The sequence below is a fragment of the Canis lupus genome, chromosome 12, assembly GCF_048164855.1.
Source record: "Canis lupus baileyi chromosome 12, mCanLup2.hap1, whole genome shotgun sequence".
Lineage (NCBI taxonomy): Eukaryota > Metazoa > Chordata > Mammalia > Carnivora > Canidae > Canis > Canis lupus.
This window is the reverse complement of record NC_132849.1, coordinates 45,648,581-45,674,113: the sequence shown is the minus strand read 5'-3', so window position 1 is coordinate 45,674,113 and position 25,533 is coordinate 45,648,581. Positions and strand designations below refer to the sequence as shown.

Here is a 25,533-nt window from a genome sequence, read left to right as displayed (position 1 = left end):
GGACCTTCTCAAAATGGATCAGGGGCAGAGGCTGAGCCCAGAAACCAGGCCTCCTGAATCTCGCTCCAACTTTCTTTAAGCCAGTCTCACAATATCAAATGTACAGTTATGAGAAAATGGCAATTTTTGAGCCCTGAAGGCCTCAGGACCAAATAAGTAGAGTGGGGGACCCATCCCGATGGCTGAAAAGGACCCAAACCTGGCAAAGGTGAGTGGCCAGCAGTGGACGGACAGCCCAGGAGGTGGGGAGAGGAGGTGGTGGGGCAGGGGGTGGGGGGCAGCTCTAGCCCTCTTTTAACCCCATACTTTAGTTTGAGGAGAAGCCATGACTGCAAACCAGGAAGATACTGTTGCAGGTGAGTCATCTGGGTGCAAAACAGAAGTAGCATGAGATCAGTTCTGCCCCTGGGAACGCTCTACAAGCACATCCGTGTGGCGCTTACCTCCTCATCTAGGGGAAATCTTAGTTTCCTAAGAGTAAAACAGGGATAAAAATAATTCTTAGAGTAATTGCAGACAATATATCTGTCAAATGACAAAAATAATACAATTTAGTAATGAGTTTGATGTCTTTTATTCAAGGAAGAACAATCCACGGATCGGGGAGTACAGTGCCTAACAAGCAATAGAGCACTCTTCCGGAGGGATTCTGGGCAGGAGCAAGCTTGACGAATGTTAGGAGACGCAATGCAGAAACAGGGCAGGATTGGCTAGGAAGTGGGGAATTTCCTTATAAGGCTAGCAGCTCCTGTTTGCTAGGGAAAGGTGAGCTGTAGGATTGTGATTGATGCATGTGAGGCTTCTGGGACAAGTGTTTCCCAGAAGCTCAGGTGGACTTAGGTTTAGCTTCCTGACCTGGGCTGGGCCCCTGGAGCAGACTCAATTTTGCGGGGTTCCCAGCATATGAATTCACTTGATCGCATCTTAGCTCTGGGGTGAAAGTGAATGCTCTTGGCACAGTGCTGGGCACGAAATAGGTGCTCAGTAAAGTCCGACCCCCTTTTGCCTGGTTTGAGGGTTGCTGTGGCCAGCCCTGCCTCTTGCTTTCTCACCACTAAAAAGTGGGGGTTGTTCTAAGAGGTCTTTTCTGTGCCCCCAGATGAAGTGAACGCTCCAGTGTGCAAATGGTCCACCTATTTAGGAGACAACAGGAGCCTCTAGGATGGCAATTTCATAGCCTATCCTAAAGGCCAGCCCTAGAAGTCACTCTGATTACAGGCTGTCATGGGAATACCTTTAAAAACATGTTCAGCCTTTTGGTAAAGTACTCTTGTCATTCCTGCCCCAAATGGCATCGCCTCCTTGAAGGGAGATGTTATTTTTGAGGCTGTCCTACAAAAGTTCAGGTTGTCATTAATTTATATATGGTGGATAAGTGAGGGATGCCTGCTGGTCACAATACCCTAAAACTGCTATCCACATACTTTGCTAATAATTTGGTTTTAGTCCTTAATGGTCTACTTTGCGTTGCCATGTCTCATGTCTCCTATACTAAAGCCCAGGGGATCACACCTAATTCATCTCCTTATTCCTAAAGCCCCCAGCACAATGGCACCCTACTTAGTAGGTGCTCAGTTATTGCTTATTAAATGGAAAATAGCACAGCAGGAGATGACCCTCTGGACAGTCACAGGCTGTTCTTCCCAGGATGGACAGGAAACACAGTCTGTTGAGACTGCAGGGTTATAAAGTAAGAGGAAGCAACATTTGCTCGGCTCATAGAAGCAGCAGCACAAATGGCCAATAACCATATGAAAAGATGTCCAGCCTCACTTAGTATCTGGGAAATGCCAATTAAAATCATAATAAGATACTATTTTTCCCACCCATTAGATTAGGAAAATATTGATGTTGGCAATGGTGGAAGTCTTCTCATACCCTGTTTATGGAGCATAAATTGGTGCTTGCCCTTTTTGGAGAGCCATTTGGCAGATTTGAGAAAATGCAAAATACACATTCCCTTCAACCTAGCATTTCTCTTTCTAGGGGTCTTAGAGAAACAGATACACAAAGAGCCGTGACCAAGGATGTTCACCGCCGCAGTGCTCACTTAAACAACATGAATGCCCCCCACTCAGAGAACGTTTAAGTAAAATCATGGTAATCCATATGGTGGGATAGAACCGTAATTACATGGCTAGATTGTAGATACTAATCATAAGTGAAAAAACCAAGCTGTAAAATGAAACTACAATGTGGTTCCCTTTATGTAAAAAAGGAAAAGAAACAAAGGCATCTGTGAAACAAAATTATATATTTATACACACAGAGATGGATAGAAAAAAATCATGTCATGTATGCACCAAACTAACAACACTGGGCACCTCTGCTGCAGGAATTAAAATCATGGGGGAGGGATGAGGTTTTTTTTTTAACAAGAAGAATGTATTTGTGTAATACTGGTATCATTTAAAATCATTTAAAGTCATCCAGTTCCTGTTATATGCTAGCCCTGCACCAGGAGCTTATTATTTTTTTTCTAAAGACTACTTATTTATTTGACACAGAGAGAGAAAGATTACAAGCAGGGGGAGCGACAGACAGAGCGAGAGAGAGAAGCAGGCTCCCCTCGGAGCAGGGAGCCCCATGCAGGGCTTGGTCCCAGGATCCAGGTATCATGACCCGAGCCAAAGGCAGATGCTTAACTGACGGAGCCGCCCAGACGCCCACAGTAGGAGCTTTAGATATTAAGAATTACTTTATTAACCCACACAATTCTGAGATTAGAATTATTTACTCATTCAGCAAACCTTTACCCAGTCCTTCCTGAATGCCAGCCCTGGGGCCAGAGGTGCCCAGAGTGCCTGCATCTACCAAGCTCAGGTTGGGGAGAGGCAGAAAGCAAGCACTGGCAAGTGCTGCCCTCATGGACATGAGACCCGCCTGGAGTGTCCAGCGTAGCCAAAACCAGCTGTAGCCAAGGGACCTCAGGTCGGTAGGGTTAAAAGTGATGCTGAAGTTCTCACATCTGGTAAGTCACCAAGCAGCATTTGAGCTCACCTCCAAAGGTGCCCTTCCCTTTAGGAATAGGCAAGCTTTGCTACCTGTAGGGCAGCCTAGAAGCAGGGGATTGCAGGGGGTGGGGTGGGGGGCTGCCCAATGTAGGAGGGGAAGAAGGCAAGAGACTAGACTTGAATCACAGATAATTTGTTATCATCACTACTGAATATGTATGAAGCATCCAATAAGTGTAAGGACCCATGAGTCCCTCCCTTCAGGATGGGAGCCAGGAAAAAGACCAGATCCTAGATCAGCAGGACATAGTATCCTTGCCTTGACATAACATAGAACTGGGCTGGGGTGAAGAGACTATTGAAAGAGCCATAACATCACTCAGCTACAAGTGAGTCCTAAAACCATATGCAGTGGTATACACTGGAAGCCCACAGCCCCTCCGGCTGGATGACTAGCCCCCTGCACCCCCTCTGCCTCCACGCAGCAAGAACCAATGAAATAACACATGTGAGAAGCCCCTGCTAAGCCCAAAGTACTCCCTTGGGTTTTTCTGTTCCGTTAATTATTAGAAAGAGGAACCTAGGACTTGCCCTCCTCTGGGAGGAGGAATTGCCTCCTGTCTGTCCTCCTCACTGCCGGGGTCTGGGCTGATTCGGACTCAAGCACGGCAGAGGAGCACAGGGCAGAGAGGAGTCAGGGCACCACCTTACCCATGGGAACCCACCCACATGGGTTCCCTGGCTCCGTGCTCTTCTCCAGGTATGCCTGTCAGCACCTCTGGAAAAAAACATATGGAGACCAAGGGCTTGGGGCCTCAAGGCAGAAATCCCAGGGTTGAGCTCTCTGAGGAGGTGTCGTACTTCACCAGCCTCTCAACTGCTTGGCCAACCTGCAGCCATTTGTGGAGCCTATTCTTCCTACCCAGTATTGTGATGGGGGGAAGACACAAGTAACACATAAGAAATAGTGGAAAACATACCCTATGCGATATCACTGAGTGCTAAACCCAAAAATAGTGACAGTAAGAGCTGTGGAGTGCAGAGAACAGGTTAGTGTGAACTGGAGAAATCCTGGAGAGCCTCATGGACTCATTCCCGAAGAGTAGGTAAAGGAAAGATCAGTGGGAAGAAAGGGAGGGAGGAAGGAGAGGAAGGAAGGCCCATGGCAAATATAAAGGGAGGACTGGTCCCTCTTAGAGGCCCTTTCTCTCAGAGGACAGTGGTGAAACCGGGTGGGGTGAGGATTTCTGGCACCATGAGGGAGACGATGCAGGGGCCACTGCAGGTTCTATAGCAGGGCCTGGTCATGATTCAAGCAGAGCTTAGTCCTAAAAGTAGTAATGAGGACGTGAAGGGAATACATGAGGGAACAGACAGGAGACAACTGCTTCCCACTTCCAGCCGGAATTCCCACCTCAGCCTCAGGGAAGGAGCAAATGTCGCCTTTTCCTCAACCAGTTACTTTAAATTTCATGATATCACTTTTGTGATATTCTAAGCCTTCTTAACATTTTTTTTCCTGGGGGAGGAAAACCTGGAGAGGTATGTAGTATCAGCTGGAAAAGTAAAGAGTAAATCTCACTCAATAACTGGACTGACAAGGATGTACTGGCAAAAGGAAATTTAGCTGAGGGAGTATTCTGAGGGAAGCAGGCCGCACAGGTGGGGCACGTGGACCAGGGAAGGAGCAGGTGCAGACTGGAGCCCCAAGACAGGACAACACAGTCCTCAGGCCCCACATCCTGTGCTTTACCACCAACTTCTGTTCCTGATCCTGAAAAGGCCATGCTGCCTTATGCCCCAGAGCCTTTGCACGTGCTGTACATCTCCTTCTGCAATGTCTTTCCTTCCCTTTCCCTAAATTATAGTTCATCCTTTAAAAGCCAAAAACCACCTCTTGTTGATGCATGGATGATCTTGGCAGAATTGATCTAAACCCCTTTGGGTGATACTCTTCCCAAGGTGCCCCAAACCCTCATCCTATCTTGGGATAATTAAGAATCCTCTGGGTTTCCAGTACCCTCAGTATCTCACACAGTGCTCAGACATGGAGGGTTCTGGTCGCCCAAAAACAGTGCCCTGCAAGAAGTTTTAAAAGCAGGTGTTGCATTTTGAGGTTAAGAAATGCTGGCTGGGCCTTCAAGTGACACTGCCTAGGAAAGAGCTGGAACTGTAGTTCTAGGAGGGGTGGTGTCTTTTTGGGAGGAGGGCAGGTAGTAGGATCTAAGAGGGCACATAAGTGGGAAGGGGATCAAGAGTGGCGGCTGGGGATGCCAACGTCAAGGGACAGAGAAGGATGCTGAGCAGATACAGTTGGAGGAAATGGGAAAAAATCCCAGGGCCAAGGTCAGGAAGGCCAAGGGAGGCAGTATCAGAAGAAAAGGTTGAATGTCAGGGAACGAGGTGAGGTTGCCAGTGGAGGAAGTGTTTCTTTACCTCTGGTAAGCCACTAGGAAGAGAGGCCTGCTGGTGATAGTTACTACCCTTTGGTCTGAAGGGAACCTGGCAGGCTTCAGAGCTACCTGTGTTTCCCCAACATTCTCAATACCTGCAGCTAGCTCTCCTCTAGACATCTGGCCCAGCCCAAGGCAGGTAGGTGCCTCACTGTGGCCAGGCCTTGGCGGGCAATAGAAAGCCTGAATGGGACCCAAACCTGTGGCCAGCGCAGAAGCACAGTGCCTGCCCCCTAGTCTGAGAGTGAGGGGATCAGCAGTGCTGAAACCCACACTGGAAGTCACGGAATTTCATATGGACATCTTTAGTTATAGAATACAAATAAGGAAGGAACAGTTTTACTGGCAAAAAGTATACTGGTTTTTGTTATTGCTATTGTTCTTTTAAGTAAGCTCTACACCCAATGTGGGGCTTGAACTCATGACCTGGATGGAGATCAAGTCTCCTGCTTGACTGACGGAGCCAGCTAGGCACCCCAGAAAATATATTTTGGGGGCAGGGGCAGGTCTCTACACCTCAAGTCACATATACCTAAAACATTTTAAATTAAATCAATGTTGAAAGTTTTCCTGTTAATGCTCACTGATTACCTTTATTGGCTGGGAGTGGAGAAGCAGATGCCAAAGGTTTAAAATTTACTAGAAAAGTTTTTGATGATGGTTGAAGCTGGGGGACAGGCACATGGAGGTTTGTTCAGCACACTATGCTCTCTACTTCTGTGTATGCTACAAGAGGCCCATGATAAAGTCTTTTTAAATTCTAGTAGAAAACTTAAAATTGAGAAAATGCACCTACTACCTTAATTTTTCCTGCAAGTTGAGAGAAGATCCCCTTTATTGCAGCTGAGGGTAGGCTTCCATCATACTTCTTCAAGGGAGCATAGTTTTAGAACCACAGAATTTATAAATTTTCCAGGTCTAAAAGTCACTAAGTCTAAGCTTTTGGCCCCAGGGCTAAGGGAGAACAGGAAAATGCAAAGCCCCCCCTGCTGGCCGCCGAGGACTGATGAGTGGGCAACCGACCAGATGGCAAGAATAGCCCCGGTTCCTGAATTTCATCCCAAGACCACACTTCGTGCTCAGGGTCAAGTGCCTCTCTTCTCCTGGACCTGGACCTTCGACAGGCTGCCTCTTTCAGGGGAGAGAAATTCCTGCCTTCCTGGATCCCAAAGGAACTAGAAGCAATCAAGTAGCCAAACCCATACCTTGTTCTGAACTTTTTCTACAAGCTCTCACACAATGTAAACCTTCCTTTGTAGGCCTGGGGTGAACACCCTAGATGGTGGCAAGTTGCGCCATTTCTGTTCCCTTCCTGGTGCCAGAGGTCAAGTGCCTTCTCTCTATGGTCAGACAGGAGAACAGCCCCACAAATCAGGCTTGAGGGGCTGCCGGGGCTCCTTGGTCTTTCAGTCTCCACAGCCTCACCTCCCATCACTGCTGTAGCCTGCCATGGCCTGGCTTCACCCCCATGGAAGCTTCTCTTAGGAAAGTCACCAGCTACCTCCAGGTTGTCAGAGGCAATGGGCCTGCCTCTCTGGCCCTGAAGTCCTCTCTACATGGCCCATAGCTGCTGGGGTTTCTGTGGATGTGATCCTGGGACTTGGTCTCTTCTCTCTCCCTGTCCCGAGGTGAGCTCATCCGTTTCCCTGGACTTAAACACCTGGACTTCTGCTCTTGACGTCCTCTGACCTTTGCATCTGCAGCCCGGACTTCCCAACCCCCCAGGCTCCAGGCACCTCAGCGTCTCAGACTGAACTTGTAATTCCCACCAGTCCCAAACCTATGCCTCCACTAGCCGAATTCCCCACCTGAGGACATGGCACACAATCATCACTGGGGGTTCAGGTGAGACCCCTGAGAGGTGTCCCTGAGTCACTTCCATTTCCTCCCCTGCCTCACCCTTCCCATCCCTCAGCAAGCCCTACTGACTCTATCTCTAAATACATCCCGAATCGACCCTGTCTCCATTGCTGCCCCTTTAATCCCCTGCATAGAAATCTTTAATGTACCGAGAATTACACCAGCTTCTGGCCAGGACCTGCAAAGCCCCAGGTGGTCGGACCCCTGCCTACCTCCCAGCCTTGTCTGGCTCCACTTTCTCCCTCACTCCTTTCACACGGGGCATACTGGTCTCTCATTTTGCCAAACAAGTCGAGGTCTTGCTTGTGATGTTTCCTCTGCCTAGAACATTCTATACCCCACCTGGCTCCTCATCAGATAGCTTCCATAGGGCTCATGGGTGGCGGGGGGCGGGGGGGGGTTGGGGTGGTGGTGGAAGCTAGGTAGTAGAGAGATTTAGTAACAAGAGGCACCAAGGCAGTAGAGACTAAATGACCAAGGAGCAACCAGATCAGAGCCAGCTCTTGTTCTTTAGGTCTCAACTTAAATGCCACCTCCGCCAAGAAGCCTCCCCTGACCACCCCACCTAAAGTAGGCCTCTGTTATCCTCTGTTTCAGCCCAGGCTTTATTTTTCTATCTCTACTTGACTTGTTCTGTCTCCCTCCACTATCAGAATGTCAACAACACGAGGCCAGGAACTATATACGCACAGAGCCTAGTATGCTACCTGGTATGTGGTAAGTGATCAATAAACATTTCTGGAACAAAAAAAAGAAACTGGTCACTACTTAGGAGTTACACAGTTCCCTGTGAGTGCAAAAGGTTAACCTGAAGGGGACACTGAGGCTCAGCAGGACCTGACAACAGCTCCCAAGGGTGGCTGAAGCTAAGTTCTGGTTCTCCAAATCTGTGGGGCAGGCTGGGGCCCAGGCCAGAAGGCACCTCACCTCCCTTTTCCAGCGTGCCAGCCACTCGTCCCGCTTGCGCTTGCTGATGTAGTAGGGGTCCCCCGCCTGGAAGGTGAGCCGCGGCATGGGCCGCTGGCGGAGGCTGGACTCCCAGCCCAAGCCACCCCGCAGCCGGCCCCGGGAGCCCTAGGACAGAGACGACAGAGAGACAGACTGGCATTAAGATGGGCGCTGACCGTCCCACCGCAAGGTTTGTTCCTCCTGCGGGGAAACTGAGGAGGCACTCACCTCAAACACAACACAGGAGCTTTGACTCCTGGCCAGAGAGGTCAACCCTGCAAGTGCTGGGCAAGCCCCTGTTCGGGCTGGAGAAGTGAGCCACAGGGGGAGAGGGGGCACATGGACGTGACCCGGGGGAGGGGGGGTGCCTGGTCTCAGAGCGGGACCAGCTGGCTGCCTTGTTGGGAGGACTTCTAACCTCCACACCCATCTCCTTTCCTCCTTACAAGGGGACGTGTAAAGAAGGGGGCGGGGCCGCCTCAAGATCCCCTCACACACAGTCGCCACAGGTGGTCAGAGGTGGCTTTCTTCTCCTAGAATCAGGATCCACAGAGCCCCTGGGGGTTGAGGAAAACACTTGCCTCCATTTTCATGGATTCGATGTTGGTCTCCTTCTGTTCTTTGCCTGTGGAGAGGGAAGAACAAAGGGACTATGGACAGAGTTACAGGAGTGGCTCAGAGGCCCCCTCTTGTGCCTGGGGTCCCTGCGCAGGGACAGGGGTCCTCCAACCATTCAGGTGTTCACAGGTCAAATGGGACGGCCCACCATGTGCTAGGCACCACGCTGGCCCCAAGGACTCAGAGTGTGGCCTTGAGCAGAGAAGGAACTGTGGCAGGTTTGGAGACCCAAATCCGAAGGAACAACAGAAAAGCCAGGGCCATGGTTTCCGGACCACTGACTCTGTCTCAGGCACACAAAAGGGGTCACCTAGAAACAGCTCCCTTCCTAGAGGAGGGGGCCAGACTGCAAAGCCTCCCCCTGCCCTGGAAGTGAGCTCAATGCTTCTATGGAGTGAGGCAAAGATATCCTGGGGGGGGGGGGGGGAGAGGGGGCAATGGGGTACAGAGCCACTAGAGCAAGACTGGCGAAGCAACTTGGTTTCTGAGACTCAGTTTCCTTATTTGGAAAATCATGATGCTGGAGATGATTTCTAGGGTCCTTCTGCAGTTCTCAATACTGTGGTTTCTGTTGCTGTTATTAACATCTGCCTCTGTAACCCTATTCCCCACCCCATTCTCAGGTCTCTGAACCTTCATTCTAAAAGACTTGGAGTCCAGGTGTTTCCGTGTGACCTTGGTCACTTCTCCCTGCCTGTTTTTTACTGAATCAACATAGCCAACTGTTCTAAAATCTTTAGGTTACTGGGAACATTGAGTGCCTGGAGCAGGGCTTGGCATATAGTAAGTGTTCAATAAATGTTAGTTTGGATCCCTTTCCCTGAAGTGTTTCCTTGGTCCTGTCTCTTGCAGCTCCTCAGCTGGGCCCAGATTCCAGTTCCTGGAAGGAAAGGCTCCCCTGGGGGCAGAAGCCCCAGAAGTCCTGTCTATAGGAGGGTCTCATCTCATCCTCTCCCTGTTCCTGTCTAGGCCTCATGAGGGAGGGTAGCTACACTCCTCCAGAACATCCCTGCGCTCCTCCGTGGTCCTCTCAGGTCCTCCCCCAGATGCCCTCCCCAGGTCCAGCACACCCTTGCAGGCTAGCAGGCCCTGGCTGAGGGGCTGGGTTAATTATGCCCTCCAGAGCTTCCTGCGGGGTCGGGTCGGGTCGGGTCGGGGTCGGGGGAGGACGGTGAGCTCTCCTCTCACCTGGGCCCCTGAAAGTCAAGAGTACTGAGCTTGGGCCCAAAGCAGGAAGGTCACTGAGGCTGGCTCCTGGGAGTTGGGGTGGGGGAGCCCAAAACGGAAAAAACAGCCCCTACTTCATCTCCTGGCTCTGAAGCGGAAACCAGACACAGCACCGAAGGCCTCCGAAGGCCCCGGAGAGGAAGTTTCTTTCCCTCTCCGTCGCTAGAGGAGACCTGGGGCTCCGTGCCTGTGCCCCCGGGGGAGGGGCACCCCGGTGACGGCGCCCCGCTCCTGTGCCCCCGGGGGCGGGGGCGGGGGCGGGGCGCGGGGCCAGGCTCCAGGGCGGGGCCGCGTGCACTGGGGCGCACGGGGCGGGGGCGGGGCCGGGGCCGGGCCGGGGCGCCCCCGAGGGGCGCGGGGCGCGGGGAGGAAGCGCCGGTGCGCTTCTGGCCATCGCGGGCGCGGCAGGAACCGGGTGCTCGCTCACGCGGCACACGACAGGCTTTTAAGGTATGTCTCACCCGGGCCTTCTGGCGCTTCCTCCGGGCTTCCGCTCCCCGGACTTTCTCTCGGGCTCCCTGGGGCCGGGTCCCCCCTCCCGCCGCGCCGCCGGGGTACCCCTCCTCTCAGACCTGCCCGTTGTCGCGGCGAGGCTTCGGACTGCCAGTAGGGGGCGCCCGCCCTCGGCCCGGGGTCCCTGGGACCTCTCCCGCGTTTCCCATGGGGGCCCCTCCGTGGCATCTCATTATGGGGAATCCTCCATTCATTCGAATGAAGGAAAATCAGGGTTGACGGGAACCGTAGAGACGATGGAGCGCCTGTCCGGCCCCTAGATTTTGCCAGTGGGGAAACTGAGGCTGAGGACTGGGTATGGAGGGACTTACAGAGCTGAAGCCAGATTTCAGGGCTCCTGAATGCCAAGCCCGCTCACTTTACCCTCCACCACCTCCATGTTCTCCCCTTCCCCGTTCCCTGGCCCCCGTGCTCCCCCAAACAGAATTACTTTTCCTTGTGCAGTTTCCAACTGGCTGCTTTCTGGAATTCTTTCCCTGACAGATTCTGCACATGCCCACTGAGTGATATCACACACACACACACACACACACACACACACACACTTTCCAGCCTGGCCCAGCAAAACAACAAACTGGGCTGCCTCAGAATACAGCACTTGTTCTGAGTCAAGGGGGGGTCAGCTGCTCTCTCAACACTCCCTCTGCAGTCCATCTGCTCCTGGCCCAGACCCAGGGTCACAGGCGGGCCAGGTGGCAGTGTGCCTCCCAGGGTGGCCCTGGCAGGCTCCGACCTGACCCTAGAGTATCTCAGGTCCAGGGGGCAGGAGAGGCCAGGGTGCTTCCAACACTTACCTGTTGGTCTACACCTACACTCACCCCCGGGGCCACCCCAAATTTCCTTTAAAAAGAATCCAAATCTCCATGACAAGGCTAAGGCCAGGCTTCCCTCAGAGGGCAATCACTAGCCCAAAACCGGGTGATCAATCTGAGCAAAGAAAGGCTTTGTGCTGACCCTAACCTGGTCCTTTACTAGTTGTATAATCTTGGGTAAGTGACTTGACCTTTCTGAACCCTCAGTCTCCCCATCTGAAAAATAAGGACAATAAGAGTCTTCCTCACGTGATCACAAAGATTAAACAAGAGAATATGTAACTAAAAAGCAGGGCTTCTTAAACTTTAATATGTATCAAAATCGTGAGATCTCTTTAAAATAGATTTTGATTCCACGGGTCTCGGGTGGGGCCTGAGATTCTGCATTTCTAACTTCCGAGGTGATACCAGGTAACACTGCTGGTTGGTGGGGCCACTTTGAGTAGTGAGGATACAGGACACTCAACACATAGGCAATATCCAGTAAAAGAAAGCCATATTACCATTGTTTCTATTATAATCATGGCGGCATTAATGCAGGAGTGCAGGAGCGGTCCCAAGGCCACCACCTGCCTATCCAGGTGGCTCTTGTCCTGATTACTCATCATCTCCCCTGCTCCTCCTTGTTTCTCCTGGCTGGACTATCAGGATCTGGGGCACCTATGCGCACAAAAATGCTGCCATAAAGTCCTCTGTTTTTCCTGTATCAGAACTAATGGAAGGGGTTCAGGGAAGATGGATGGGGCTCCCTGAGAGGAGACCTGGAATGAGGGGAACAGAAGGGAGACCACAGCCAACTTGCTCCCTCTCTGCGGCCTCAGTCTCCTCCCTCCTTGGAACTAAGCAGCTGCAGACGCATTCTGTGTGGCTGACTGTGGGCCAGGCGGCCAAGCCTCCAGTGGACCACGACCCACGGCCCTGGGCAGCACCTCACCGGTGTCAGCATCCAGGCAATGCATGGTGGCCTTCGGGGGTCCCCGCAGCTCTGAGGCCCACCAGCATGTCCACTTGCTGATAGCTGCGGCCACACAGGAGCACTCCGAGGCTATCGGTAGGCCAGGGAGGCCGGGAGTGCTTGCCGGCCATACTCAGCACTAAGATTCTGTGGAAGGTCCACCTGGTATGTGAAAATCCCAAACCCAGGAGTCACCTTGACACCATCTCTCCCCTTTCCCCTGGTGTTCTTGGCCCTTGTCCGCTTCTCTCCACCTCTGCTGCCACCTCATGACAGCCGCCCTCGGCCCCTCAACGGCTGTCGCAGCCCCCTAACTCAGTTTCCCGGCCCCTCTGTTCCATTCCAGGAGCCAGAGCACAAAGTGATTTTTTTCAAAACACAAAGCAGATCATGTCACTCCCCACCCCATCCCCAGCCTCCCGGGGAAGGTGTCCTCACAGGCCTGTCCAGCCCTGTCTGCTCTGCTCTCACACCCTTTTCCCTTGCTCTCTCCACTGCAGACTTGCTGGTTTCTCTCAGGTCTCTGGGTGACCTGCTCCCTCCTTCCCCGGAGCTTCTGTAATCTGTCTTCACTCCCTCCTACCCCCCCCAAAGTGGTGGCCCCCCAGTCATCCTCCAGCTTTCGGGGAACAGACCGGGCTGGCTGGGCTCTCCCTGTCACAGTTCCTCAGAGAACTGTGTTTATTTTCTCTTAGAGAACCTATCTCCCTGTATAATCACATGCTTCTCAGTGTGACTTTCTCGTCAACGGCTGTCTCTCCAGCCGACTGTGAGGTCCTTGAAGGCAAGAACCAGGATTTTGTGTATGAGGGCTTCCCCAGCTCCTGGCACAGATCCTGACACACACACACCAAATGGATGTCTGAGAGACACCTACTCACTGACTTGAAGTAGGAACTCGAGAACAAATAGAAACGGAGACAGGGAAATCCCAAAGTGAAAGCAAACCTTCAAGGGTTAAGGGCGGCCTTAGAGCAATGGCTCCATCCCACCAGATGGGAAGGACTGCAGCTCAGTGCCAGCCAGTGGTGGGGTCCCAGGAATCCGGGGATCAGCCGTGGGCATGCCCAGCTGGGAGAAGCAGCACATTTGCGGGAGGTGGGGGTGGTGGGGACTGATGGGCTCCCAGGTTCCGCTCTGGAACACCCAGTCTTCTTAATGGGAGGGATGGTGCCTTTGCTTCCTTTCCTCCTGGATTTCCCTCCAGCCCAGTGTCGGGACAAACTCTCAAGACACTCAGGTGAGGCCAGGAGCCCTGGGCAGTTCCAGGCTGGCCTGTCCTGAGCCCCACTGCAGAATATTTTTAGTATATGTGCCGCCGAAGCGAGCACCCCACTGCAGAATAAAAGGGGACAGTGGAAGGGCATAAAAACTTTGAAGCCAGAGACCAAGACGGAATGCATCCTGGATCTACCCCTTATGGGCTTGGGGGCCCTGGGCAAGTCACTGCATCTCGCTAAGTGGCAGGGGTTTTTTTTCTGCCTTAAAATGGGGATAATACCTCTTGAAGAAGACTGAGTACTAAAACGACGAACACAGAGTACCTCAGAAAGCACTTTGCGCATAGTGGGAATATCATAAAAATATTAGTTGAATAATTAATGAGTGAAAGATATAAATATATATATATCTTTATATTTGGAAATTTCTTCTCTGGAAATGCTCTCAATCCTGCAGGAATATTGGGTTTGGAGCCATACAAAATAAGTTATGCCAATTAATCAATTTACTCATTCCATCATACACACTTGGAAGGAAGACTTTTTGAATTAAAACGCACATATGCAAAACAACCTGGCAGGGCCCCGGGAGGATCAAATGTGATAATATATGAGAAAGCGCTCTGTAAACTGTGAAGCCCTGTACAAATGCTAGTTGTCCTCATTACTAACATGTTTACAGCTCAGTTGGCCCTGAAATCACTGGCTTAACCTGAAAGAGAAAAGTAGGCAATTTTCCAGGACTCCAGGGCAAGGCCAAAAAGTCTGGGGAGGAAGGGGCCTGGGCTGGGCAGCTCACTGGCCACCCCCATCCACTCCGCCCCCAACCCACTCAGTCACATCCACATTTGAGTTGAACCCATGGTGGGTTCAAGACATCTGTGCCTGGGAAGGCTCCTGGACTTTTAACACCTCGGCGGGCATCCTGGAACACTCAGGCGAAGGGTTACAGACACAACAATCCCTGAGAGCTGTGGGTCTTATAAAAGAGGAAGCAGGCCAGGTGAGGGCTGAGGGAAACTGAGGCACACAACCAGCCTACAGAGAGGTTGGGTGGGGGGAAGAGCCATCACCCCAGTCCTGCAACTGTTGGCATTCTATAAACCCACTGTTGCCAGATCTAGCTTTTTTTTTTTTTTTCCTCATGAGAAGCCAAAACTCCAGATTTTTATGTGAAATTTCTTGATTTTTAAATACTGGCAACTAATTTTTTAAAATGTCTAAAACACTACATGGGCCAAATAAAACATGTGTGCAGGCTGCATCCAGCCAGCAGCCTCCAGGGTACAGCCTTGGCAAGTAGACCTTCGGCTCCCATGCCTCCTGGGACCTGTTGGCCCCAAGTCTCTAACCCTTGGGGGGGATCCTGGGGAGCCCAGAAGAGGCTTCCCCTAGCGCCCAGGACTCACTCTCTTCTGTGGGGGCTCCTCGGCCATCCTTGGGGGTGCAGCAGCCATTCTCCACGGCTCTGGAAGCTTCAGGTGGGGTCTCAGCCGCTCCCTCTCCCTCTGCTGGGGCCCCGCCCTTCTGCCCTCCAGCAGGGCTCCCCTCCTCTGGCTGGGGCTCACTCCGCTTCTCCAAGTCCCCATTGGGTAACAGCTCTGAGGGGCCTGAGTCCTGGGCCATGGACGGGGACTTGGAGGTCACTGCAGAATCCTTTGGCGTGTCACTGCTTTCCACCTGGAAAGATGAAGAAACAGAAGGGGAGGATTAGACCTGTGGTCTTGCGCCACTTTTGGATCACTAACCCTTCTGAAATTCTGGTGAAAGTCATGCACCCTTTGTCCAGAAAACCATGTTCACACAGGCATCCACGTAAACAAATATACTAACAATTTTGCTCTCTGTTTCAAGGGATTCATGGGCCCGACTCCCTGCAGTCAAGGGGTTTGTGGCCTCCCGTGTAAGAAGCAGAAGAATCCAGCCATGTCTACCAGCCTGGTTTCACTGCCCAAGCGACACCCCACCAAAGCCGCCACCCCTACTCCCTGAGGTGACATAGGACTCCCAAGCCTACTCTGCAGCCCCTGTTAAAAACAAACATTCTGCTATTCATGAGTGAAAAAAAAAATACATATATCTATGTAAGTAAAAACAAACATTCTGGAGCACCTGGCTGGCTCAGTCAGTAGAGCATGCGACTCTTGATCTCAGGGTTGGAGTTCAAGTCTCCCACTGGGCCTAAAGCTTACTTAAAAAAAATCAGTCAGGGGGTCCCTGGGTGCCTCGGCAGTTTAGTGCCTGCCTTTGGCTCAGGGCGTGATCCTGGAGACCCGGGATCAAGTCCCACGTTGGGTTCCCTGCGGGGTGCCTGCTTCCCCCTCTGCCTGTGTCTCTGCCTCTTTCTCTCTGTGTCTCCCATGAATAAATAAATGAAATCTTATAAAAATAAAATAAAAAATCAATCAATCAAATAAAATATCAAAGATTTTTTTAAAAAACAAACATTTCGGGCAGCCCAGGTGGCTCAGCAGTTTAGCACCTCCTTCAGCCCAGGGCCTGATCCTGTAGACCCAGGATCGAGTCCCACGTCGGGCTCCCTGCATGGAGCCTGCTTCTCCCTCTGCCTGTGTCTCTCCCTCCGTCTCTCTCTCTCATGAATAAATAAATAAAATCTTAAAAAAAAAAAAAAGACAAACATTCCTCACGCTATCCCTCCTTCAGATCAGGACCCCTCCTCAGAAGATTCTAGTGCCACCCATCAGTTCTGGTAACCTTGGGCTGCTCTGGCTTCTGCCAAATCCCTCTGGCTTTCCTTTTGGCTTCCCCCAAGGCCCAGACCCAGATAGTGACTAGCTGCCAACTGGAGCACAAGGCTCAGTGGGGGCCTCCCAAATATGCTGGGGCCCCAAAGCCCAGCACAAGTCTTTCCCTCAGCTCTGGACCCCACGTGCTCTCCGGGCACCCCAACCCCTGGAGAGCCACAGCCCTCACGAGCAGTTTGCAACCTCTGCAGTAAGCCAGCCGGGCCGGTGGTCTCATGCTCCCCTTCCAAAAGGAAACGTATCCCTTCATCCCCAAGAGTCTAAGAACTGAACTTGCTACTACAGTTCCAGGTAATAAGAATCACATCAAGGGTAATCATAGGGATCCCTGGGTGGCACAGCGGTTTAGCGCCTGCCTTTGGCCCAGGGCGCGATCCTGGAGACCCGGGATCGAGTCCCACGTCGGGCTCCCAGTGCATGGAGCCTGCTTCTCCCCTGCCTGTGTCTCTGCCTCTCTCTCTCTCTCTCTCTGTGTGTGATTATCATAAAAAAAAAAAAAAAAGGGTAATCATAACTGTGCTTTGTAAAGGTCACTCCCTCTCACCGTTACCCATGTCGACCCACTCACCCTCCCTGAGGAGGCTCTCAGAGAATTCTAGGACTTGCTCGAGGCAGCACACTTTGAAGGACAGAGTGAGGGCATGAAAGCCTGGTGAGTACTTTGTCCTTGGCCCTGCAGGGGCAAGCAGGCTAGGGCACCTCAGAGGGAATGGAGGTGTCCTCTTGGGGCAGAAGAGGCAAGCATCCCCTGTGCTCAGTGCCCTGCCATGCCCATGGGCACAGGGCTGCCCTCAGCAGTCCTGCCCGGCTCCATCCCCCGAATGCCTGTGGGAAGGGCAAACACGCTGCTAGCCTGCCACCCCTAAGTCTTTTTTTCCTCCTGTTTATAAAAGTCAGACACATACAAACATTCAAACCACATAAAAATGAGTCGTGGTAAAAGGTTAAGGCTCCTTTTTCAATCCCCTACCTCCAAAATCACAGGTAAACCCTTAACAGTTTGGTGAGTATCCTTTCTAGACTTTGTTTCTATGCATCTACGATGGTGTGTGAGTTACATGTTTACACACATGGATTCACACACACAGCCAGATCCAGAATTTTTTTTCCCTAATAGGGTATCTTACTACTCAGTGTTCTATAACTTGCTTTTTCACTTACCAAGCATAGTGGGCATCTCTCCATACCCGTGCATATGGATCTGTCTCCTATTTCACAGCTGCTCAACATTCTATTGAATGGATGCTCCATAATTTATTCAAACAGTTCCCTAATTGTGGGCCTTTGGGCCGATTTGCTTTTTGCTGCAGTGAACCCCCTGCACTTACAGTTCTATGTGCCTGTGTATGTCTAAATCAGAGTCCCAAAAGTGGGCTGGCTGGTAGAGGCCTGCTTTAAGTGTGAGTAGATTGGCCAAATTCCCTCCAAAGACTTGTACCACTCAAGTGCACTCTGACAGCCTGAGAGTGCTGGGCTCCCTCCCCACACAGCCCAGTAATCTCCAAGGCTGCTTCTGCTCTAAGGTCTATATCCTCAACTCTGAACCCAGCTGCTATCTGTCCAAGAACCCCCCCAGGGTGGCAAATAGGAACAAGGGCCTTGGGGACAAAAAAAAAAAAAAAAAAAAGAAAAGAAAAGAAAAACTAGAGTCTTCCCTGGCCAAGGCTCTAGGCACACAGGGTAGCCTGAAGGCAAGCAGAGGGACTTGCCAAGCTGTTTTCCTGGCTGAGTGGGGTAGCTTGGGGCAGGCCTGCTTCCAGGAAGGGAAGCTCCCATGGAAAGCTGCAAATGTGTGCAGTCCTTGGCAGGTGGGGGTGGGGGTGGGGCTAGAGCAAGAGAAAGAGGAGGCGTCTGGCAGAAACAAGAAGTCCTCTGCTAGCCCAGCCTTGGTCACAGAGGGCTGAAGCCAGCAGAGCCAGGAGGCCAAACACAGGCATGCAAGTGAGCAAGCAGGCCCTGTCTTTCTCCTTAGCCTCCATCCCTGAGTATTGGACCCGACACACTGTCTAGGACTCAGATGGCCTTTCCTACTTCCCTGCTCAAGCCAACAGGGTTCCTTGGCCTAGAATGCCCCTCCCTGGTATAAATCCTCTCGCCTCTAGACAGCCCAGGCAGAGTGGGGCATGCCCAGGCCCCCATAGACACCCCAATGTCTGGCTGTACCGGGCATCACAGAGCTCTAAATGTGGCACTGCCAGGGAGGTGGGGTGGCGGTCCCCCTGGCCAACTCAGGCTGGGAAATTCAGGTCACAGCCAAGCTCTTATCATGCCCATGTCCTTTTGCCTTCTGGCCACATGCTGCCCCACAGACACCTCAAGTTGGGGCAGGCTCCCAGCCCCACAAAGCTACTCAAGACAACTCTGCTGTCACTAACTTCCTGCCCGGGGACCACATGGCCTCCTCTCACCCTGGGACTCACTTCCTGTTGATTGCCAGCTCCATAGCAGAGAGAGCCAGGAGTACCTGCCCTGACACCCATGCTGATCAAGCATCCCTTCCAGGCCCACCCTGGAGGACCCTAGGTTGCAACAGTGTAAGGCCCACACCCCTTCCAGAGGTGGGTAAATGAGGAGAAGGAAGTGCTCTCTACAGATCTCCCTCCAGGGTTAGCTCAGCATGCTGAAATCCCCGCCTTGCCCCCCTAGTCCTCACCTCCTCTCTTCCCAACCAGGCCACCCTCTCTGGTTCTAGATAAGCCTGTGTAGGCCAAAGCTCTGGGATCAGGGGAACTGCTGACTCCCACTCAGGCCAGCCCTTGATCCAACTTAACCCCCAAGAGCCCTCCCACCCTGGGGCACCTGGCTGGCTCAGTATGGGAAAGCATGCAACTCTTGAGCTCCGGGTTGAAAGTTCAAGCCCCGCATTGGGTATAGAGATTACTTAAAAATAAAATCTCTTTTTTAAAAAAGGCATACCCCCACCTCTGCCCTGCCCCAGCCAGTAGTGGACCCTCACTGGCTCCCTCTCTGGGGCCCAGGCAGCTGAGCAGTTGAATCCACCTATAAGAAACCACTGAGAGGAAGGAAGGAGGTTCACAGGCAGATGGCCTGAAGTGGCTGTCCGAATCTCTGAGAGAGGCTGGGGGCACCTGAAAGGGGCACCTTTGATGAGAAGAACAGCCTAATCCACACCTGGAAGCCCCTCGGAGAGCCAGGCCTGCACCCTTCTGCCCCTACCTCCATGCCCTCCTCTCAGCCACCTTTTGTCCCCCATCACCCTTGGCTTGTCCATTCCTGGAGGCAGGGACTTTGCTTTATCAGGCTGGACTCAGCAGGTGCAGGGCACAGGGTGGGCACTCAGTACCCATAACTGATTCCTGAATGCCAAGCCTAGGTTAAGACTCAGAACATCCTGCTCATGTGCATAGACAGAGTTTCAACCTAGCTGCACGTCACATGTAACTGCTTAAAATTCTGTTTTCATTTGCTTTTATTTGACAGTTGCCTTGAAAGGAGACAGGGCATACCCTGAGATACTCATTTTTCCTCGTGGGGGAAGGGGGAGGGGAAGCAGCAGAAGCCCCTGGTTCTTTCAGAAGCCACCACCAGCAGCTGAAGGTGACAATTTCAACTTCCTCTGCTTCTCACCTGTGGAGCTGAGGGGAGGGAGCAGAGAGGTAGATGAATGGGAATGGCAGGCTGTGCATGCCCCTCTCTCCCCGGGAGGTGGGGCTAAGGAGTCGGGGCAACAGATTTGGGGGCAACAGATTTGGGTAAAGCCATGGCTTATTCCAAGCTGAGGAAGGCAGTGGCTCTCCACTTGGTAATGTGTCTGAGACACCTCTGGAGGTCACGCTGGGGTGGGGAGGCCTGCTGGCTTCCAGTGGGTAGGGGTCAGGGATGCTGCCGAAAAGTGTGCAAGAACAGGGCGGAAGCCACAACAAAGAATTATTTGGCCCAAAATGTCAATAATGCTGCTGTTGAAACTCCCCCCACCGCCCCCTGCGCTGAGGGTTGGGGCACTGACCAGAGACTGCCTTTCTCTAAGAACCTTTAAAAAATAAAAATAAAAAAACTTTAAAAAATATTGTGGTAAAATATACATAATATTTACCATTTTAACCATTTCCACATGTACAATTGAGTAGCATCATGCACGTCCGCGTTGTATGACCAGTACCACCATCCATCTTCAGAACTTTTTAGTCACCTGAGACTGAAATTCTGTCCCCACGAAATATTAACTCCCCATTCCCCCGGCCCCCCCAGTCACCACTGTTCTACTTTCTGTCTTCTCAGGAACATTTTCAAGTCTTCCTGGCTGTCTCTCTCTCTCACACACACACACTCACACACACACACAGAGACACAGGAATACAAACACACACTCACCCCTGGGAGGCATTTGTGCTAGGCCTTGCCCCCAGGCCGCAGGCCTCCCCAGTCCCCTCAGCCCCTCCCCAGTGCAGGAGTGGGGATAAAGTCCACCCCAGTGGTCACGGAACCCCCAGCCCACTGCAGGCACGGCTTGTTTACAGAGCTCTTCACACCCTATCTCATTATAGCACTCCTCTGCTGCACCTCATTATTCATTGTGTGTCTCCCTCCCAGACGCATGAGATTTACTTTACTTATTTTTTTTATTTGTCTCCCTTCCAACCATTCCACCTACAGCTCCCCAGCACAAAGCACAGCACGCAGCATAAATACACGTATACAATTAATAAACGTAATTATCACAATTGTCTTGACGTGGGGTATTACCCTCACTCTTCTGGAGGAAAAAGGCTCCAAGGCTTGCCTCCAGTCACACCACCTTCTAAGTGGTAAAGCTTCCAGAATGACCCAGGTACAAGAGAGGCATTGGAAAGCCGCTCCCCCTTTGGGTTGAGTCTCTGGAAAAACCCAACCTCAAATCCCCAGGGTTCCCAGGAGGAAAAGGAGGCTTTGATGTGCCTAAGCAGGGCCAGGGAAAGGCCGCTGGCTGTTTCCCTGGCAGCAGCCACGGCGGCCGGCGAGGAAGTAACCCTCCTCAGTGAACCTGTCCGGGCCCCAGCCCCTGTCCTCCCCCTGCTCTGCTGGAAGTCTGGAGCAGACCCCAGAACTCCCACCCCTCCCTCTCCAGGTGAGGCCTGGCCTTCCAAGGCCGGGCAGAGGGCTGAGGCTCCAAATAAGGAAGTGACTTTTGAGAGGCCGTTTATTAGAATAATAATATTTACACACAAAAAATTAATACCTGGCAAATAAGAGACGAGGGAAAAGGACATAGAGGAGACAAGGCCCAGACACCATGGACAGAAAAGTCCACTCGCCGGGGGCGGCCGGGGCATGGGGAGCAGCTGCGCGCAGGCTCACCTGGGCCCAGGTGTGGAGGGGGCAGGCCCAGGGCCCGGCCTCTCCGACCGGAAGCCCCTGGAGGTCCGAGCCGGCGTGCGGCGTGAGGGGCGTGCGGGGCTGGCTCCGGGCACCTGGCTCGCTCTGCCCCGCCCCACCGGTGGCCAGGGGCTGCGGCTGGAGGGGGCCTTCTGGGGAAGGAGGCCGGGGAAGGAGGCCCAGCGGCCGGCAGATGTGAGGCGGCCCCTCCCCTCCCATGTTACCGCCATTGTGCTTTTAAGGCCCTTGGCAGCACTGAGCTCCGTGCCAGCCGGGAACCCTGGCATCCGGCCAGCCTTGGCCTCTTGATTAAAGACACACAGTCACACGCACAGACACACAAGGGGTGCGCCCCCTCCCGGAGACACAGCCCGGGAGATGTGCAGGGATGCGGCAAAGTGACATCAACAAAAACACGTAAACAGTCCCCCTCTCCTCACAACTGCAGGCCCATCAGCCCCCTGACCGAGCCCTGGATTTTTCCCAGGTTGACTCTAGCTTCAGGAAACAGCAGGCCAGCCTGTCCCACAAGCACTGGCACTGGGCCCATGCTCCCCCCTCCCCTCTGCTCCAGGCCTTCCTGCAGCCCCTTCTGCTGGCAGCCCTGGATCTGACTGGCCGGAAGTAGCCTTGAGGCAGGGAGAACAGGAGAGGTCCACCCGGTGCCAACTCCCGAGAGAGGTCCTCAAAGCCTTCCTGCTCGGCTTTCCTAGGGTGAATGGAGTCAGGCTCCAAAAACTTTGGAACTAGGACTCTGACTCCTCCGATTTCCTTTTCCCTGGTGGAGCAGCTAAAAGAGCCACCAGGGGGACTAAGGGACAGTAGGACCAGAAGCCAAGGAAGGCCAACTTTGGAAAGCCTGGGCATGCCCTCCGGGCCTCACCATTTAGGCTGATGAGCTGCCTTCCCTTCCTCCTCCCAGAGATCTCTCTACTATGGGTGCCTGTGTCAGAGACAGATGGACGGACAGACACTAATTCTAGGAGACAACTTCAGAGCCCAGCAGAGCCTTAGAGGTAACACAGTCAGTGCCCCTGCTGGCCATGGCAAGTGGATGCAAGAGCGAACATGCCTGGTGGTGGCCAAGCCACTTGGGGTTCCGCTTCCGGCAGGGACACCTGTCCACCTGGAAGAGGGCCTGGCTGTGCTCTTTGAAGTCAACCTCAAAGGATTTCAGGATGAGCTGGAGGCTCCCTCTAAAAAGCCATTATGTATAGAAGATCCATATATTTAAGTAAATCTCTTTTGAAGTCATTTCTATTTTCAACCTCTACAGTCCATGGCTGGGGTTTGGTAAGAAGGAAACCCACCATGGGAAACGGGGCCTTCTTTTCTATGCTTCACGTACCTTTCTAAAGCTTCAAATGGGTATCTCTTCCCCTCACTGCCGCCACCGCACCCCCATGGGGGTACACTCCCCCTGCCCCACCCCACAATGTGATTTCATAGCTTTAATCACATCCCCTCTAGCCTTTGTCTCTCCAGACCAGGGAGCCATAATCTCTCTTGTCTGTCCTCGCTTGGCACCACTGCCTTCCCCTTGATCAAGCTAGCTGCCCTGCTCTGGAGCTTTTCCAGTTGGGTTCTATCTTTCTCAAGGTGGCAGGACCGAAGGGCACCCAATTCTCTAGGCAAGGATGATGAAAGAAAAGCAGCTTTAGCAGCTCTGTCCAGATGCAGTGCCGGCGAGTCTCCGCCTCACAGGAGGGGCGCAGGTGCAGCTCAGGCTCTACAGAAGCCCACGGAGGCCAGACCCGGGGGAGCACGTGACTTTCTCTGGAGGTGACCCTGGACTGTGTGAGTCCAGGAAAGGGAACAGGGAGGGATGAAAAACAACAAGGATTTTTGGAAAAACAACATGGAGATTCTGGGATTTCACTGAGATGCTTCCCCTCTAAGACCAGTTATCTACAGTGGCCTCCACAAGGGCCCCTGCCAAATCTGCTCTCTTCCAGAAGTCTCCGTCTCTGACAGTAACACTGACGTCAGCCCTGGGGCCTGTAACATCTTCTTTTTCCCCTGGCTCTCCCTGGTCCGCAGGGGCCGGCGGTAAGGGCCCAGCCAATTCTGTCCCCGGCTGCCTCCCCCTAGCAGGCTCTGGGGGTGTTTTCTGGCACCATCTCACCCCACCTGACCCCACCCTCCTATCTCCCTGCATCCTCTCGTGCTCAACCCACCATGCTCACAGATGCCAGGGCCAGCTTCCCAAAACATGACCCCAATCGCTTCACGCCCCCCGACCCCCTCAAAAATCTTCCAGATACACACGTTTTTGAGAGGATAAACACCTCAGGCCGCCAGCAAACACCCTCTCCAACCAAGGTCCAATGTGTTCGTACACGAAGCCCTTAGGCACTCAGCCACACCAGTAAGCGCACGGTTCTCCTTTGGCGCACATTCCTCCCTCCACACCTTTGTTCAGGAAGGTTCTGGGTAGGAAAGTCTCCCACTTTTCCCTGGATTTCTAAACATTAACTCCCTTCCCTCCCAGACCCAACCCGAACCCCTTCCCGCCACCCCCCCAACCCCCGCCAATGTATCTCTGGCACTTGAAGACCAGACCTCTAGCCAGGCTCTCAGGACCAGATGCCACTGGTGAGTGCTGCTTTGACCAATCAGGTGCAGGAATGGGCAGATGAATCCGCAGGGCATAGTTACCAGAGAGGTCTCTAACCTCCTAAGATGTGTGACAGATCTGTTCTCCTCACACCTTCAAAAACATGAGCAGAGGGGCGCCTTGCAGGGAGAGGAGCCTCTGAGGGGGCTGGTGGCTAGGACTGGGAGATATTCTTTCTGAAAGTTTTGTGCATAAAAACCAGGGGGCACCTAGTCACTGAATCAAGGTTCCAGGGATTGCTGAAGGAACCATTCCGACCTGGACACAAAGAGGGGATTTGAGCTCTGTCTTAACCAGGAGACAAGACAAAAGTTGCTATTAGGTTGGCAAATGAGCCAATACTGCAAACTCCCAACAGCTGAGTCAAACTGTCCCCAGCTGGCTTAAGCTGCAGTTGAATGGCTCCCTAACTTCCCAGTTTATACCCCAAGTCTTCTGCTCCGAAGAGGGGGGCGGCTTTGTCCTCTTGAACTCATTTGGGCACTGTGACAGAGGCTTAGCCTCCAATGTGGAGTGAGTAATGCTGGCTTTGGACTGGCCTGGCTGAGCTCAGCCCCTTCTCCCAGCCCCAGCCCCCCTTCCCCCTCCCCCTCCGGGTTATTCTTAGCAAGAGGTGACCTCAGAATGCTCCCACTGAGCAAAAATAACCCTGGAGGAAGTTGGTGGGTATAAATCTTCAATGAATAAATACATATAGCTAGTAAACAGGGTATGGAGCCCCAAAGGGCTGGTCACCCTCCAGGGTCCAGTGGGCAAGGGCAGCAACCGTCCCTCCTGATGCCCCAGCTGTAACCAGCATGAAAGACAAAGGTGGTCGCAGGGCTTGCCGGGCCTGGTGACGCCCTCACTTGTTACGTCCTCAGAAGCTGCTGGACAGGAAGACGCCTCTTTCTCCCACCCCGACGCTCACACCCACAAACAGGCTCACACTCTCCGGCCAGCAGAAATCAGCCCTGCATGCTGCCGTCCCTCCTCCCCATCGTGGGCACGGGCCAGCCCACAGGCCTTGAGCCCAGGTGCCAGCTCCCTTCCTAGGCCCCGCCCCACCCCGCACTGGCTTCCTGTTCCTGTTGCCTGCTCCACTCAAGCATCCTGGCTCTGAGGCCAGGGCTGCAGCCCAGCGCCACTGCCTGGTTTTAATGGGCCCAACTCTCACACCTCGGACCACGGCCGCCTTCCCCACTTCCCCACAGGCTCCCCGGTACTGAGGTCAATCACCCTCCTCATGGTATATATGAGTTCTGTTTCTCTGTATGCTTGCTTTTTGGACCAGGCCTA

The 25,533-nt window shown here is 52.9% G+C and overlaps 1 protein-coding gene across 1 annotated transcript in view; it reads right to left on the bottom strand.

Annotated features, from left to right (window-relative positions):
- Window positions 1–25,533, bottom strand: part of DNMT3A (DNA methyltransferase 3 alpha) — a 98,432-nt gene that overhangs the window by 28,784 nt on the left and 44,115 nt on the right. Inside the window, exons 4-6 of the mRNA XM_072770837.1 lie at window positions 14,970–15,240; window positions 8,797–8,840; window positions 8,195–8,341 (exon numbers count right to left, since the gene is read on the bottom strand). Of these exons, the coding sequence (XP_072626938.1) occupies window positions 8,195–8,341; window positions 8,797–8,840; window positions 14,970–15,240 (462 nt within the window). The remainder of the gene's footprint in view (window positions 1–8,194; window positions 8,342–8,796; window positions 8,841–14,969; window positions 15,241–25,533) is intronic.